The sequence below is a fragment of the Podarcis melisellensis genome (assembly GCF_964234715.1).
Source record: "Podarcis melisellensis genome assembly, chromosome: 9".
Lineage (NCBI taxonomy): Eukaryota > Metazoa > Chordata > Lepidosauria > Squamata > Lacertidae > Podarcis > Podarcis melisellensis.
The window spans coordinates 40,020,546-40,034,874 of NC_138541.1; the positions used below are offsets into that span (position 1 = coordinate 40,020,546).

The window sequence follows — 14,329 nt, forward strand, 5'->3', positions numbered from 1 at the left end:
TATCCTTGGCTGCAGCACTAAATATAGTTACGTATCTGATTAGTTGTTGTATAACCTCACTTGTCTCAATACAGAAAGTGAAATCACTTCCCAAAGCTAATGAGTTTCATCCAGAGATAGATTTGCATCTAAACAATGCAACTCTGGCCTAAGACATTTTGGCAGCTGAGGCAAACCACAAAATGGCATCCTCCTCCTCTCCACGAGGAAAGAAGGGGTGAATGAAGATCTACATTGAAAACAAGGTGGGGTGGAGGATGAGATCAACCTTACCCAATGACACAACGATTAAAGATTGCTTTTCTACTCCAAAAGTTGTTTCAAGTTTACACTAGCCCCATATGGCTCCATAAAGTCAATAGGGACTAGAGAAGGCTGCACAGACAACAGCATTGCCAACTTCTTTTTAGTTAGATCAATAGGCTAGTAAATAGTTTTGAAACACCAATCCTTTTGTGAACATGTACTAAACAATGATAGACTATTAAGTATCTATGTATTACTATAGACTGCCACCTGCTGTCTTTTTATGGTAGCATTAGAGTTCCTTAGGGTTTGTGTACTGACTGAAAAAGGAAAACAAAATGCAAAACTATAGTATGCATCAGAAATGCCTTTTCACTGAGAAAAGCACAAGAAATCCAAATTAATGTTTTTTATAACCAAAAGGCATGTTAATATGGCTGCCGTGCAGTGTTATTTTTAGCTATACTATGGCTATTCTAGCTGAATTTGATTGCGACTAAGTCCCATGGACTGCAAGAAGATCAAACCTATCCATTCTTAAGGAAATCCGCCCTGAGTGCTCACTGGAAGGACAGATCGTGAAGCTGAGGCTCCAATACTTTGGCCACCTGATGAGAAGAGAAGACTCTCTGGAAAAGACCCTGATGTTGGGAAAGATGGAGGGCACAAGGAGAAGGGGACGACAGAGGACGAGATGCTTGGACAGTGTCCTCGAAGCTACAAACATGAGTTTGACCAAACTGCGGGAGGCAGTGGAAGACAGGAGTGCCTGGAGTGCTCTGGTCCATGGGGTCACGAAGAGTCGGACACGACTAAACGACTAAACAACAACAACAACAACAACTCTTCCTAAAGTACGGTAGTGAGTTGCATCATGCAAAACCAGCCTCTGCTTATAAATTTTTCAGTGACTGATAGTTGGCACATTGTATGATAAACTAAAAATAGCATTGCTTAAATTGATTCCTGCTCTTTTTATACCAGTATCATTATTGTCAAGATTTGGCCACTGTTGATGGTGGTGCAACACAGCCTCCTGCTGGTCAGAGTATAATCCTAAGAAATTTTTAAGTTAAGCATCTCACAATGGCCAAGTTTTCTGATGGTGCTTTCAATTAAGGTTGTTAAAATATTGCAAATGTGTGTGTATGTTTGAAGTTGTTGGATTTTTGCCAGAAAAGGTTTAAAAATGCTTGGCACACCAACATTTCATGTTGACCCAAAGAATGGTGTTTCTTCCCCAACTATTAATAAGCGTAGTTTAAAGCACTACAGTGGTACCTCGGGTTATATACGCTTCAGGTTACAGACTCCGCTAACCCAGGATGAGAACAGAAATAGAGCTCTGGCGGCGCGGCGGCAGCAGGAGGCCCAAATAGCTAAAGTGGTGCTTCAGGTTAAGAACAGTTTCAGGTTAAGAACAGACCTCCAGAACGAATTAAGTTCTTAACCTGAGGTACCACTGTATTTAGTCAAGTAAAATGTAGGAACAGGGAAGAAGTACTCTTTACACATGTTATGGATGATAACGTTCAAGCGTATGTTCTGTTTTTAAATTTGTTTTTATTGAGGACAGAATTCTGACAGATTTTTTGTCCGAGAATTGAAAAACGGGGGGGGGGGGGGCAGTGACTGGAACCCTAAATAAAAACTCCCAAAATGTGTGTGCGTTGTTTTTCGCTTTTTCTCTCAGATGGAACTTTTGCTTCCTTTGACATACTGTATAGCAATTTTAATTTCTTTTTATTTGCTGTTATATTCTGCTCCATTAGCTAGTGAGACAACCATCCCTGGAAGCAGATGCTGGGGAAGAAGCAGGGTAGTTTAAGATAAGAGTGTATGGACCCCGTGGTTTGCGGTCCCTAAGCTAGCCTGCTGCCTTCAGGTGCAAAGGAGGATCCTGTCTCCAGACCAGTGTGAATTCAATATTCTGCTGCTGGTCCATTCAGCTTCTGTATATGAAACAGGATGAGGCATCTGATCTTTTGTTTCTGGCAGCAAAATGTATTGGGGAAAATGACAGCCATGTAAGGCTAGTATTGGAAAGGGTGTTTTCATCACTGGTACACCTTTTCCTTCTATATTCATTTAACTCAACGAGCAGCAAAGGTATGCATTTGGGGAGGGAAGTCAGTGGAGGAGCACATGTCTTGAATGTAGCTGGTCTTGGGTTCGAGTTTCAGAATATTCGTTAGGTGGAAGCTGTTGAGGTCCTTGACTGCTGTTGTGGACAATATCGGTCTAAATGACCTGGTATAAGGCAGCTTCTGATGTAAGCAGCAAACACTCCTATAGTGAAAGGCTTTGGCTCTTCTTGGCCAAATGAACAGTTGTTAAATGCTGGTCAGGGTCAAAGGATCGCTGCCGCATGTTGCCTGAGAGCTCCTACACCTTCATGAGCTGCCTGACGCCTTTGTTTCTTAAAGATTCCTGGATTTTTAACAACTCCAGGAGGTTAGCATTTCCAAAAAGGCGCAGCAGCTTCTACGGTCGGAAACTTAAAAAAAATAAAATTATGGGAAACTCTACTGCAACTCTGGAGAAGGAATGGCGGCGGGCGGCTTCACCAGCCGGATTTCTGCCTGCCACCCACAGGCAACACCCCATGGAGGAGAACGGCGGCGGCCGCCTTGAAGAAACGGGAAAGCTGCGGGAACGCGGAACGACACGGCGGCGGCTGCAGAGCCGAGGGCGCCAGAGTCCGGGCGAGGATCCCGGGCGCTGACTGGCGGCGCCCGGCGGCCCTCCTTCTCCGCGCCACTTCCTCGGCCGAGCCCGCCCAGGCCTCGCCTCTCGCCCAGGAAGAAGCACCATGAGCGGCGCCGCGCTGCTGCTGAGGCTCCCGGCGGCCGCCGCCGCCCCGCGCCTCTCGCGGTGGACCAGCAGCCGCCGCTGTTGGAGCAGCGAGCCGTGCAACCCTCAGGCGAGCCCGGTGCGGATCGGCTGCGCCTCGGGCTTCTGGGGAGACACGGCGGCCTCAGGTATTACGCAGGGAGCCGCGGCCTTGCGCGCCTGCACCGGGCGGCAGCTCCTCCTGCTGGTTGCCCGCCGGGAAACCCCTCGGACGTGGAGGCGGGAAAAAGAAAAACTCCCTCCGCGCCTTCCCCGGGTATCTGCTCCGCTCCACTCCGCGGAGTAATCCCTTCTGAGCCGATCGCGCTGTTCGGCTGCACTCCTTTCGCCACGCTTATCGGGGAGTGTGGGCACCGTTGAATGCAATGGCGCGAGATGCTTTGCATGCCTCGAATATGCCCAAACCGGCGTGCACAGATTCACGGTCTCCATTATTAAGTTCCTCACTCGCTTCTCGCCCCCTTAGCCTTCGCTGCAGTTTTTGCGCGCTTCCTCGCACACTCTTTCGCCCGGCCTGCTGTCCAGATCATGCCATCTGAACGCACCTTTGCACTCACTTGCCCTTGCAATTGCTTGGGTTAGGTTCCGCACAGGCTCACCTTGCAAAAGCAGCCCCGTTCCTTCCTGGCTTGATTCATTGGAAGTTTGGGGGTGAAATCGGGCCAAAAGATAAAACGGCAGATGGCGCTGAAGTTGCTGCAAACTTGCGTTGTTTGTTTACTAGCTGCAACCTCTCAGATTGCATGCAACGATGCAATCGAACCTCAGGACTAAGGAGCATCTGTTTTAGTGGGATTTACAGGTCAGCGTGCAGCCTTGGAGTATCCAAAACTTCTGATCGCCTAGCAACTGTGTAATCACAGTTTGGCGTGATGAAAATGATGTAAAGGGAGTATATGTTTTCGTCTGTAAATGTATATTGTGAACATGACTCTGAGGCTGCAGTCTTAAACGCTTGGGAGTAAATCCTGTAAACAAGGTAAAAAAAAGAAGGCAAAGGACCCCTGGACGGTTAAGTCCAGTCAAAGGCGACTATGGGGTTGCAGCGCTCATCTTGCTTTCAGGCCGAGGAAGCCAGCGTTTGTCCACAGACAGCTTTCTGGGTCATGTGGCCAACATGACTAAACTGCTGCTGGTGCAACAGAACACCATGACAGAATAGAAAAGGAATAAAAAGCTGTACTTATTTATCTACTTGCACCGGCGTGCTTTCGAACTGCTAGGTTGGCAGAAGCTGGGACACAGCAAGGGGAGTTCACCCCGTCACAGGGATTCAAACCGCCGACCTTCTGATTGGCAATCCCAAGAGGCTCAGTGGGACTTAACTTCTCAGTAACTTTGCAAAGGATTCGGTTTTCAATGTGACTGGAAGAACTAGGGAGGAGCTATTCTGGATAAATGAGTCCAAAGTGAAAAGGCATAGTCCAATATAATAAATGTCATGTGGGAACTGATTTGGAGAGCAGCAACATATGTATCTATGAATGGTGTACTATTAAAATAATTTCCATATGGCATTCCTCAGTTTTGACAACCAACTTAGTGGTCACCTTTTACTTACTGTAGACACTTTTTAGTTAGAACATTATTACTCTCAGTATTTGACACTTATACTCCCTTTTAGTTGATCTTAGCTTTTTACCCATTTCACTTCCTTTGATATTTTGCCACAACAATTTTATACCTTTCTCTGATTGTATAGTGTGATCCTAAACCTTTTAATGTAAAAAGGGGTTGTCACTTCTGGGCAGTATGCATGGGTATTTGCCCTGTAAGACACTTTTATTACAGAGTAATCTCAGCTTAATTTCCTCAAATTTAATGTAAATAAAAATGCATAGAGCTGGGTTATATACTAGTTTCAGTTCACCATTCCAATGTAAACGTCCACCGAAATGTTCCTTTTGAGCCAAAATCTGTTATTAGTGTAATATGCTATCATAGCCGTCCTTGGAATTAAAGGCCAAATTTTACAGGTTAGTCATGAACTGCGGTCTTGGGATTTGACTTTAAGAAATTAGCCATTGCATATATGTAGCTCATTGGCCTTGAATAATATTTTAAAGAATTATTATTAACCCATAAGTCTGTTTGCTGCAAAGCCCATATTCCTGAACTGTTTTGCATTCGATGTTTTTGCAATGTGAGTGTGTGTGTGTTCTTACTAAAGACAGTTTTATTTCTTTGTATTAGTTCCTCAACTACTCTATGGAGGGAAACTGGATTTCCTGGTTTTTGATTACCTTTCTGAAATTACAATGTCTCTACTAGCTACTGCCAAAGCTAGATCTCCAGTGAGTAATTCTTCTGAAGCAAAAATTAAAAAAAAATTATTCTAATAAAAACATTCGCAATTTAATTTTCATTTCTTTTAGGATTTAGGATATACTCCTGATTTTGTATTAACTGCAATGGCTCCATATATAAAGGACATACACAGGAAAGGTATGATTTTGTATTTTATATTGCTGTAATAATTTTAAATTATTTGCAATGTGTGTGTGGGTGGGGAGAGGGTACTTGACCCATGTGCTTGTTTTAAACCTTGGCTTGTAAAACCTTGATTGATTAGAACTGAGCCAAATTCTCCTCCAGTTTACAAAAACTCTTCTTGCCTGTAGCAACTCCTTACTGACTCCCAAGTGTCTGTTTAAAGGTCTGTTTTAGTCCAGTCAGAGGTATGGATTAGAGCAGCCAGCTGTAATTTGCAGCTAACTTTTAGTAACCATCTGAGTAGAAACAAACAACAGAGAAATCAATTTATATGTGTGCGTACATACATGAACAGGGTATATAAAGGTAAAGGTAAAGGTATCCCTGCCCGTACGGGCCAGTCTTGACAGACTCTGGGGTTGTGCGCCCATCTCACTCAAGAGGCCAGGGGCCAGCGCTGTCCGGAGACACTTCCGGGTCACGTGGCCAGCGTGACATCGCTGCTCTGGCGAGCCAGAGCTGCACACGGAAACGCCGTTTACCTTCCCGCTGGTAAGCGATCCCTATTTATCTACTTGCACCCGGAGGTGCTTTCGAACTGCTAGGTTGGCAGGCGCTGGGACCGAGCAGCGGGAGCGCACCCCGCCGCAGGGATTCGAACCGCCGACCTTTCGATCGGCAAGTCCTAGGCGCTGAGGCTTTAACCCACAGCGCCACCTGCGTCCCGGAACAGGGTATATACATTGTTCATAATCCTTTTTTTTTTTTTTTTTTGCCTTTCTTAGGTGTTCGTGTTGTAAGCAATGCTGGTGGAATGAATCCTCTTGTCTGTGCTTCTGCACTCCAAGAAGTGGCAAAAAAAGCTGGCGTCGACTTGAAGATTGCTGCTATTACTGGTGATGATTTAATGGGAGAGGTATGTGGATATTTTATTTCCTTAAAAAAAATTAATAGGAAGGTTGGTACTTTTCGTACAGTTTTAAAAACCGCATATATGTTTGTCGTAGAAGCCTGAAGTCTGGTCAGATCCTTAGTGTGTCCATTAAACAAATGTCACCAACATTACACAAATACAGTAGATAATCCATGGAGTTAGGAGACAGTGAGGTCTCCTTTGTCTGTATTCTTCCTCCCAACCTGTCAGGCTTCAGGGAATCAGATCCCTCTCCGGTGGCAGCACAGAAGCAGATAAAAGAAGAGTTCTTCCCAATTAGTTTATTCAATAATCACAGCAGGAGACAAAGGAATGCGGTCTCTCTCTAGAAATGGCATTGCTCCAAGTAAAGTCCCATCCCCTCCGTCTCTACTATTCTACGTCACCCCTACGTCGGCTAATCTGAGCTTTCTGCTGCTGAGCTTTCTGTTCTATTAGCCTCAATGCCTGCCTAGTCTTAGGAGAGGGGAGGTCAAGAATGCTTTCAAAAAACAGTCTGTCAGCTGTGTCTCCCTTGGTGTTTCCTCTTCCTGCTGTTCCTCTTCCAGTATCTCCCAGCTTCTCCCCTCTGCAGCCTCTGAACTATGCCCTTCTGCAAACCACTGTTCTAAATCTATGCTGTCCTCCTGTCCTCCTGTCCTCGGGGAGGTTCAGGAGAAGGGAGGGGGGTCCCCACCATTCCTTCTCAGTCCAGTCCCTGACACCACCAGTGTTCAAAACTCCCATTGTGTTTCTAGGTGCATTTTGTGACAAGAGAATATCATTAGCTCAAGCAGTTTCTGAGCTCTGGGCACAATACTGTGCCTAAGATTTCAGATTAAAAGAGCAAAGTGGAAGGAAAGGAGGATCTTTTTCTGCCTCCCCTCTTCCAGCTACTCTCTGAAGACTGGAGAAGAGATCCTCTTAAGAATATTAGTGGGGCAGGGGAAGGACTAGACCATGGGAAAAATGAACATAATATTTTAGTCAAAATAGATAAAAAATTTAAAAAATTGTCTAGTAGCACCTTAGAGACCAACTAAGTTTGTTATTGGTATAAGCTTTTGTGTGCATGCACACTTCTTCAGAGGCTTATACAAATAACAAACTTAGTTGGTCTCTAAGGTGCTACTGGACAATTTATATATATATATTTCAACTGGGTCAGTCCAACATGGCTACCTACCTGAATCTATAATATTTTAGCTGCAGTTCATTCATTTTCAGCTTTGCATTCTTGTTATAAAAAAGCACGCCTAGACATTCCGTTGTTGCGCCCATAACCTAGGTTTAAGGGGCCATTTAGCTCCTAGTTTTCATATCTCAGTTTCTAATGCTGCTCCCTACACCCCGTTTTCTGGCATCCCTGTTGAGATGAACAAAAGTTATTGGTAGCCTGTTGACTACTACCTCACTTCAGCAGTTATTATGATACAAATTTTGCATGGGTTATGCAAGCATGTAATAATTTTACTATTTGATAAAGTGATGGCTGCTATTTATGAAAAAAAATCCTTGGGCTAATATTGGTAAACTGCATAACAATGTGAATATTCAAAACAATAGCTCATATTCATTAAAATCATGGGAATCTTGCCAGTAGTTCTGTTTTGATAAACACTGTACTCGTTTCACAACCCTAAGCAAACATAAACATATATTTGTTTATTTCCTATCAGATATTTTTGGATAAGGATAAGAGAACCTTACACAAGGATGTGATATGTTAGCACTTACTTGCAAGCAAGATCAAGTGAAAATAATGGGGCTTGCTTTCAGCCATAGGTTCCTGGCGTAAAAGCAGTGGGTGGCATTCAGATATCAGAATTCTAGTCTTTTAAATGTGCTTGAGCGCTTCCCCTCCCCCAGGCTCTGCAGTGCTGGTTTGTAGAGATTGTTCAAACCATTGTTTGTTAATTTGGTCACCATGGCAAATTATTGTTTGAAAAAATCAGGAAGTCTTTAATTAAGTTTTGAAAGAAAACGAGGAGAGGGGAAGCCTGTTATTTGTTTCCAATTCCCCAAATCATTTAGCCACAATTTCTTGATTAAATGTTGAACACTCTTCTGAAAACAAACCTATTTAGTATCCCCTAACTTAATTTACCTCTTGCAATTGATTAATTTTATCTAGAATTATAACAGAAACTTTACTTATTTTTCCATCCTAGAAATTAGAATTGTAATGTAAATATTTTCATATCACATACGTAAGTTTGGGTATTTTACAGTTAAACAGCATCAAAGAATCTGCCTCAAAAGAGGAGAATGGGAAGCCGTTTCCAGAAAACATTCACAGCATGAATGTATACCTTGGGTAAGATCTTTAAGAAATTAATCTTGTTTTTAAAAAAAGTTATATGGAGAGCTGCTTTTTAGAGCACGCCAATAGCAGTAGCAGTCTGTGGGCTGGGGGCAGCATTGATCACCTACATTCTGAACACCTGAGTACCACTGCTGGTTCCTGAGAAGGGAAGGGGTGAGGCACAGTATGAGTACAGCAGCACAAGTGTTGGATTGGCTCGTCACACCTTGCCCCTCCCACCTCTAGTGTTAATTTGCAGGGACAGGAAGTGTGATGCCTTAGCTCAGGCATAGGCAAACTCGGCCCTCCAGGTGTTTTTGGGACTACAACTCCCATCATCCCTGACCACTGGTCCTGATAGCTAGGGATGATGGGATTTGTAGTCCCAAAACATCTGGAGGGCCGAGTTTGCCTATCCCTGCCTTAGCTGAAGAGTTAAGGCTTCTTTCTACAGTACAGTCGTACCTTGGATCCCGAACGCCTTGCGAGTCAAACGTTTTGGCTCCCGAACGCCGTAAACCCGGAAGTGAGTGTTCCGGTTTGTGAACGTACTTTGGAACCCAAATGTCCAACATGGCTTCCGCAGTTTCCGATTGCCTGCACGAGCTTTCTGCAGCCAATTGGAAACCACACCTTGATTTCTGAATGTTTTGGAAGTCGAACGGACTTGCGGAACGGATTCCGTTTGACTTCCAAGTACCACTGTAGTTTGAGAAAGGCATTTCAGATATGTGCATACTGTTGCACAACATAGCCAGTGGAAAGGAAGTTATATGCCTGATCTTGGGGTCTCCTATGGGAGTGAAGGGGATTCGCCCCACCTGTATCTCATCCCTGGAATGCTTCATCACATGGCCTAATGTTAGCTACTAAAGATTGTGGAAACATTGCCTGTGACAGATCCATTCCCGGAGAGTTTTCTGCAGGTATAGCAGAGGATTCTGCAGTAGAAATAGCCACCCTGCTGGTGGAGCTCCTATCCATTTTCAACTTGTAGATCGAGGGGTTAGGATTGCATTCTTAAGGTTCAAAGTTAGACAGCAGTATTTTATCAACCCAGCCAAACCTATCCTAACCTTTTAAGGCATTTTTGTATCATTTTATTTTTTTACAGATGGGAATCTGAACCTGAGAGGTGGTGGCTTGTGTAAGGCTGCCTACTGAGAGTGTGTCTGGGGCATTATAAACTCTGGGGCACAAGATCCCTCGTTCATCATGTTGTTGCTCTGCCCAGTAATATTTTGTTGTGTGTAATATTGAGAATATAATCAATGATTCTGGCTGCAAGATCTTTCTCTCATAAGCTCAATTGAATTGAGGGGTTGTTCGTTTAAGAACCCTGTGCTGGATTTAATTTTAAATCTTTAAGATCGAATGTTCAATTATTTTGAAAGGTGAATGAGTATATCTAGTGTTATAATGATCAATACTTCTGTTTCTTCAGTGCAAGGCCAATAAGCAGAGCTCTTGACTTAGGAGCAGACATTGTGGTGACAGGAAGATGTGTTGACAGTAGCCTTGTATTGGGACCACTAATTCATTCCGTAAGTGTGAATCAATGCTTCCAAAACAGTTGCTTCCTCTAGGAGTCATCCGTATGAATATTGAACAGGTTTCCAGTTTTTGTTATTTTAATTACAGGCCCTTGAAGTAAAGTGCAAATGTATTTTCATTAGTTTTGATTATTTCAGAAGCATCCAACTTGATGGAATATGCTTATTTAGAAAGTAGTTAGACAGTGATCAAGAGATCAAGAACTAACTTAGCTTTGCAACCCCTTCCCTGTCTTTTTCAAACTCTTGTTATCATAAATGGATGAAACCTGTATATTTCTATCTGAAACCTAGGTTGGGGGTTCTAGTAGTTCGTTGTAGTTCTAAAAGAACTATGGAGACAAGCAAATCCTCATATTAGCAGGCCAACCTAGTTACTTTTTAGGAAAAAAATGTCATCCATGTTAATGAACTTCCTCTGATAAATCTAGCATTATTTAACAACCTTTCTCTCATTTGTAGTTTTCACAGAACAAAAATATTTACACCATGAAAATGATTTCGCTTGCCACAAGGTGGCACAAAAGGTCAACTTTAAACATGTGATTTTTTTTCCATGGGTTAGCAATTTTTATCTAAATGTCTGGTTAGTCTAAAACAAATTTCTGCAAGTATGTACCTCTTTAACATATTTGGTGTATAAAAAGTCAGAGACGTCAGTTTTTCATTTTGTTTGTAAATCATGTCCTTTGCATTGAAAGCCGTACCTCCAGAGGTTTTGCTATTCATGCTGCAGATCCTTATCTATACAAGTTTGATATTTACCAAATGAATTTTGAAAGCCGGCTGCATTGTGTCTTGGTTTGCAGATATTGAGAATACTCCTCTTTATATCCGTAAAATGTTCTTCCATTGTTTATTGATGTCTATTTAATTTTCAGGACACAATTCAGTTCACTACAGGCTCTTTCCCTTGCCATGCATCCATGCAAATTATCTGTCCCAAGGGGAAGGATAGAATGTGTACCTAGGCATCACGTAGTCATCACCCAATGGCTTTCTTTTCATGATAGCGTGTGTGTTTGTGAATACAGGCAGTGGGGAAATTGGGCTCAACCTACCTCTAGGGTAGGTTGTGATGAACTGTTCCTTGCATTTTAATATTCAGTGCACCATTGAAATGTACTTCACTTAACACTTTAAATGGGACGCGGGTGGCGCTGTGGTCTAAACCACAGAGCCTAGGGCTTGCCAATCAGAAGGTCGGCGGTTCGAATCCCCGCAACGGGGTGAGCTCCCATTGTTCAGTCCCAGCTCCTGCCCACCTAGCAGTTTGAAAGCACGTCAAAGTGCAAGTAGATAAATAGGTATCACTCTGGCGGGAAGGTAAACGGTGTTTCCATGCGCTGCTCTGGTTCGCCAGAAGCGGCTTAGTCATGCTGGCCACATGACCCAGAAGCAGTCTGCAGACAAACGCTGGCTCCCTTGGCCTATAGAGCGAGATGAGTGTGCAACCCCAGAGCCGTCCGTGACTGGACCTAACGGTCGGGGTACCTTTATGTTTAACACTTTAAACCTTTTATTTCTTTTATAGTTTGGCTGGAAGAGAGATGAGTTTGGCCTTTTAGCATCTGGAAGGTAAACGATTTGACTTTAAAAAATGATAAATGCTGTTAAAATGTAATGCTGTATGAACATCAGTTATGTTCTGCATAATTCTAATGGAAATATTACTTTGAAAAACAGGAGTGCAATGTTTGCTTTCACATTTAATTATATCATTTGATATAATTAAATATATTTGATATATTTAAATATATCAAATTATTTTGAGTTCCAACGTAGAAGTGTCATGGTTTCAGGAAGCATATCTGGATCCAATGAAGTTGATGCAGGCTTCTGCATAGAAATCCCCTGCTAAATTGGAAATTATGTACAAAGAAAGTATGTTGCATGCATAGTTTTTGGTCCAAATTTATCTTTGGACTTTGTGTGTGTCAGACTAGATTTTGCTTTCCTCTTTCACTCTTTTTCTATTGAGAGAGAAAGAGAAGAGGGGGGTTGAAGGATTGTCACCCATCCAAAAAAGGCAATTGATGCAATTAGGCCTATTAGTAATTAGCATCAACTATCTCTTCAGAGCCATATGAATACTGATGTCACTAAGATTCAGTGATTTCATTTGGACTTACTAGGAAAATGGCCTCAGGTCAAAGTCTCTGAAGTTAATGAACCAGAATTATAAATTAGTTGCTGATATTCCATAGTCGATTTAAGCAGGAGGACTAATTACATTGTAGTAATGTGTTCCCTGACTATCAAACAGATGGAAGAGGCCAAAGAAGCACTCTGTTCCAAGATACGCTAAAGATTATAGAAACTGCCAGTGGATCCATTAAGTTTTGAAACTTTTATCTATTATGTGGGATCCCTTAAGCTCAGTTTGACCATTATAGATGCATATAACCATGTGTCATATGAACAGGATATTTTTCAATTAGCTTTCTTTTCCTTCTGAAAGATTAAAGTTGAATGACTGTAAACTAAGGTTTCTGCCATTGAACTAAAATGTATATTACGACTGTCTGTTTTCAGTCTTGCGGGCCATCTAATTGAATGCGGTGCTCAATGTACAGGCGGAATATTTACTGATTGGCATAGGGTACCAGACTGGTATGTTGATTCCTTTTTGATAGTTTGATTTGATTTATGTGGTGAAAATGAAACAGGGACACCTTAAGGGGATTTATCGTTTTTCTTTATGCTTATTTTGTCATTTTCTCTCTCAAACTTTTTAGGACAATATGTATCAATATTAGGACAATGTGTATCAGTATATGTGGGCAGTCTAAATTATTTTATCAAATTTATTTCATAAAATTTATATACAGCTTGCGTGTAAAAACGAAAACCCAAACCCTCAAAATATATGAATTTTAGAAATTGCTATGCGCCTTTGCTTTTCTCTGTGTTTTTGGAGGCCTAGCCAGGCCAGGCTTAAATATTTGAATGCAATTTTACCTTAATTTCAGCTGTTTTCATTATACTGTGCATTCTTTGCCTCACTGTAACCTAGTTAGCTCCCAACCTACCACAGATTCTTTGGAACCATTGAATACAGAGTGTTCTGTTCTCCACACTGTCATCCCCTTCTTTTTGCCTTCGTTTTTCTTTTTTTCCATAGACATCTTTATTGGTTTTTCAATTAGGTTACAGCCATCCTTTTCATATACGTCAATATTCACAATAAACAATTGGGCACAATGAACATTCCAACGTTTAACATTTATGCATAAACTAAAGAGAAAATAAATATTATGTTACTTATCTACTTATTTTGTTGTTACTTTGTTTGCACTGGACTTCTTTCCTCCTCTTACTTGGGTCCATTGAATTCTATGTTATATGCCTTTCCAATTGTATCTAATATTCTATTTACCACCTTTCCCACTGTTTCTACTAGTTGTCTTTACAAGAGTCATTCAAGCCCAGTCAAAAACTTTTAATCACCGCAGTAATCTCCCGTATATTTTTTAAATTTACTACAATTGTTGTCGATTTTTGGTACTCTTGGTCTCTTAACTTCCCTTGCAGCTTATCCATCTCTGCGTATTCCATCAACTTCACTTACCAGTTCTCTTCATTTGAATTTGGTCTCCTTTCCAGTTTTGTGCTAACAATACTCTCGCTGCCGTGGTGGCGTGCATGAACAACTTCTTCATATCTTTGGAGATCTCATTCCCAATGATTCCTAAAAAGATAGCTTATGGCTTTTTGGGAAATGATAATTTAAACATCTTTTTTAACTCACTATAAATTATATCCCAGAATTATCCCATTTTTTTACATCTCCACCATGCATGATATATTGTTCCTACTGCTTTATTACACTTCCAACACAGATTTGAGTTATTTTTATACATCATCACCAATTTATTGGGTATTAAATACCAGTGGTAAAAAATCTTCATATAATTTTCTTTAAGAGTGTAGCATGCCATGAATTTGAGATTTTTCCCATGCTGAAAGTTGGATGTTATGACCTATATCCATAGCCCATTTTATCATGACTCACTTAACTTCCTC

At 41.8% G+C, this 14,329-nt stretch overlaps 1 protein-coding gene across 1 annotated transcript in view; it reads left to right on the forward strand.

Moving 5' to 3' along the window:
- The first annotated feature begins 3,043 nt into the window (after nt 1-3,043).
- LOC309378125 (uncharacterized protein) overlaps nt 3,044-14,329 on the forward strand; it is a 41,198-nt gene continuing 29,912 nt past the window's right edge. The window contains exons 1-8 of the mRNA XM_081926056.1: nt 3,044-3,227; nt 5,293-5,393; nt 5,475-5,544; nt 6,318-6,448; nt 8,677-8,762; nt 10,195-10,294; nt 11,838-11,881; nt 12,839-12,916. Coding sequence (XP_081782182.1) covers nt 3,059-3,227; nt 5,293-5,393; nt 5,475-5,544; nt 6,318-6,448; nt 8,677-8,762; nt 10,195-10,294; nt 11,838-11,881; nt 12,839-12,916 — 779 coding nt within the window. The 5' untranslated portion in view covers nt 3,044-3,058. The remainder of the gene's footprint in view (nt 3,228-5,292; nt 5,394-5,474; nt 5,545-6,317; nt 6,449-8,676; nt 8,763-10,194; nt 10,295-11,837; nt 11,882-12,838; nt 12,917-14,329) is intronic.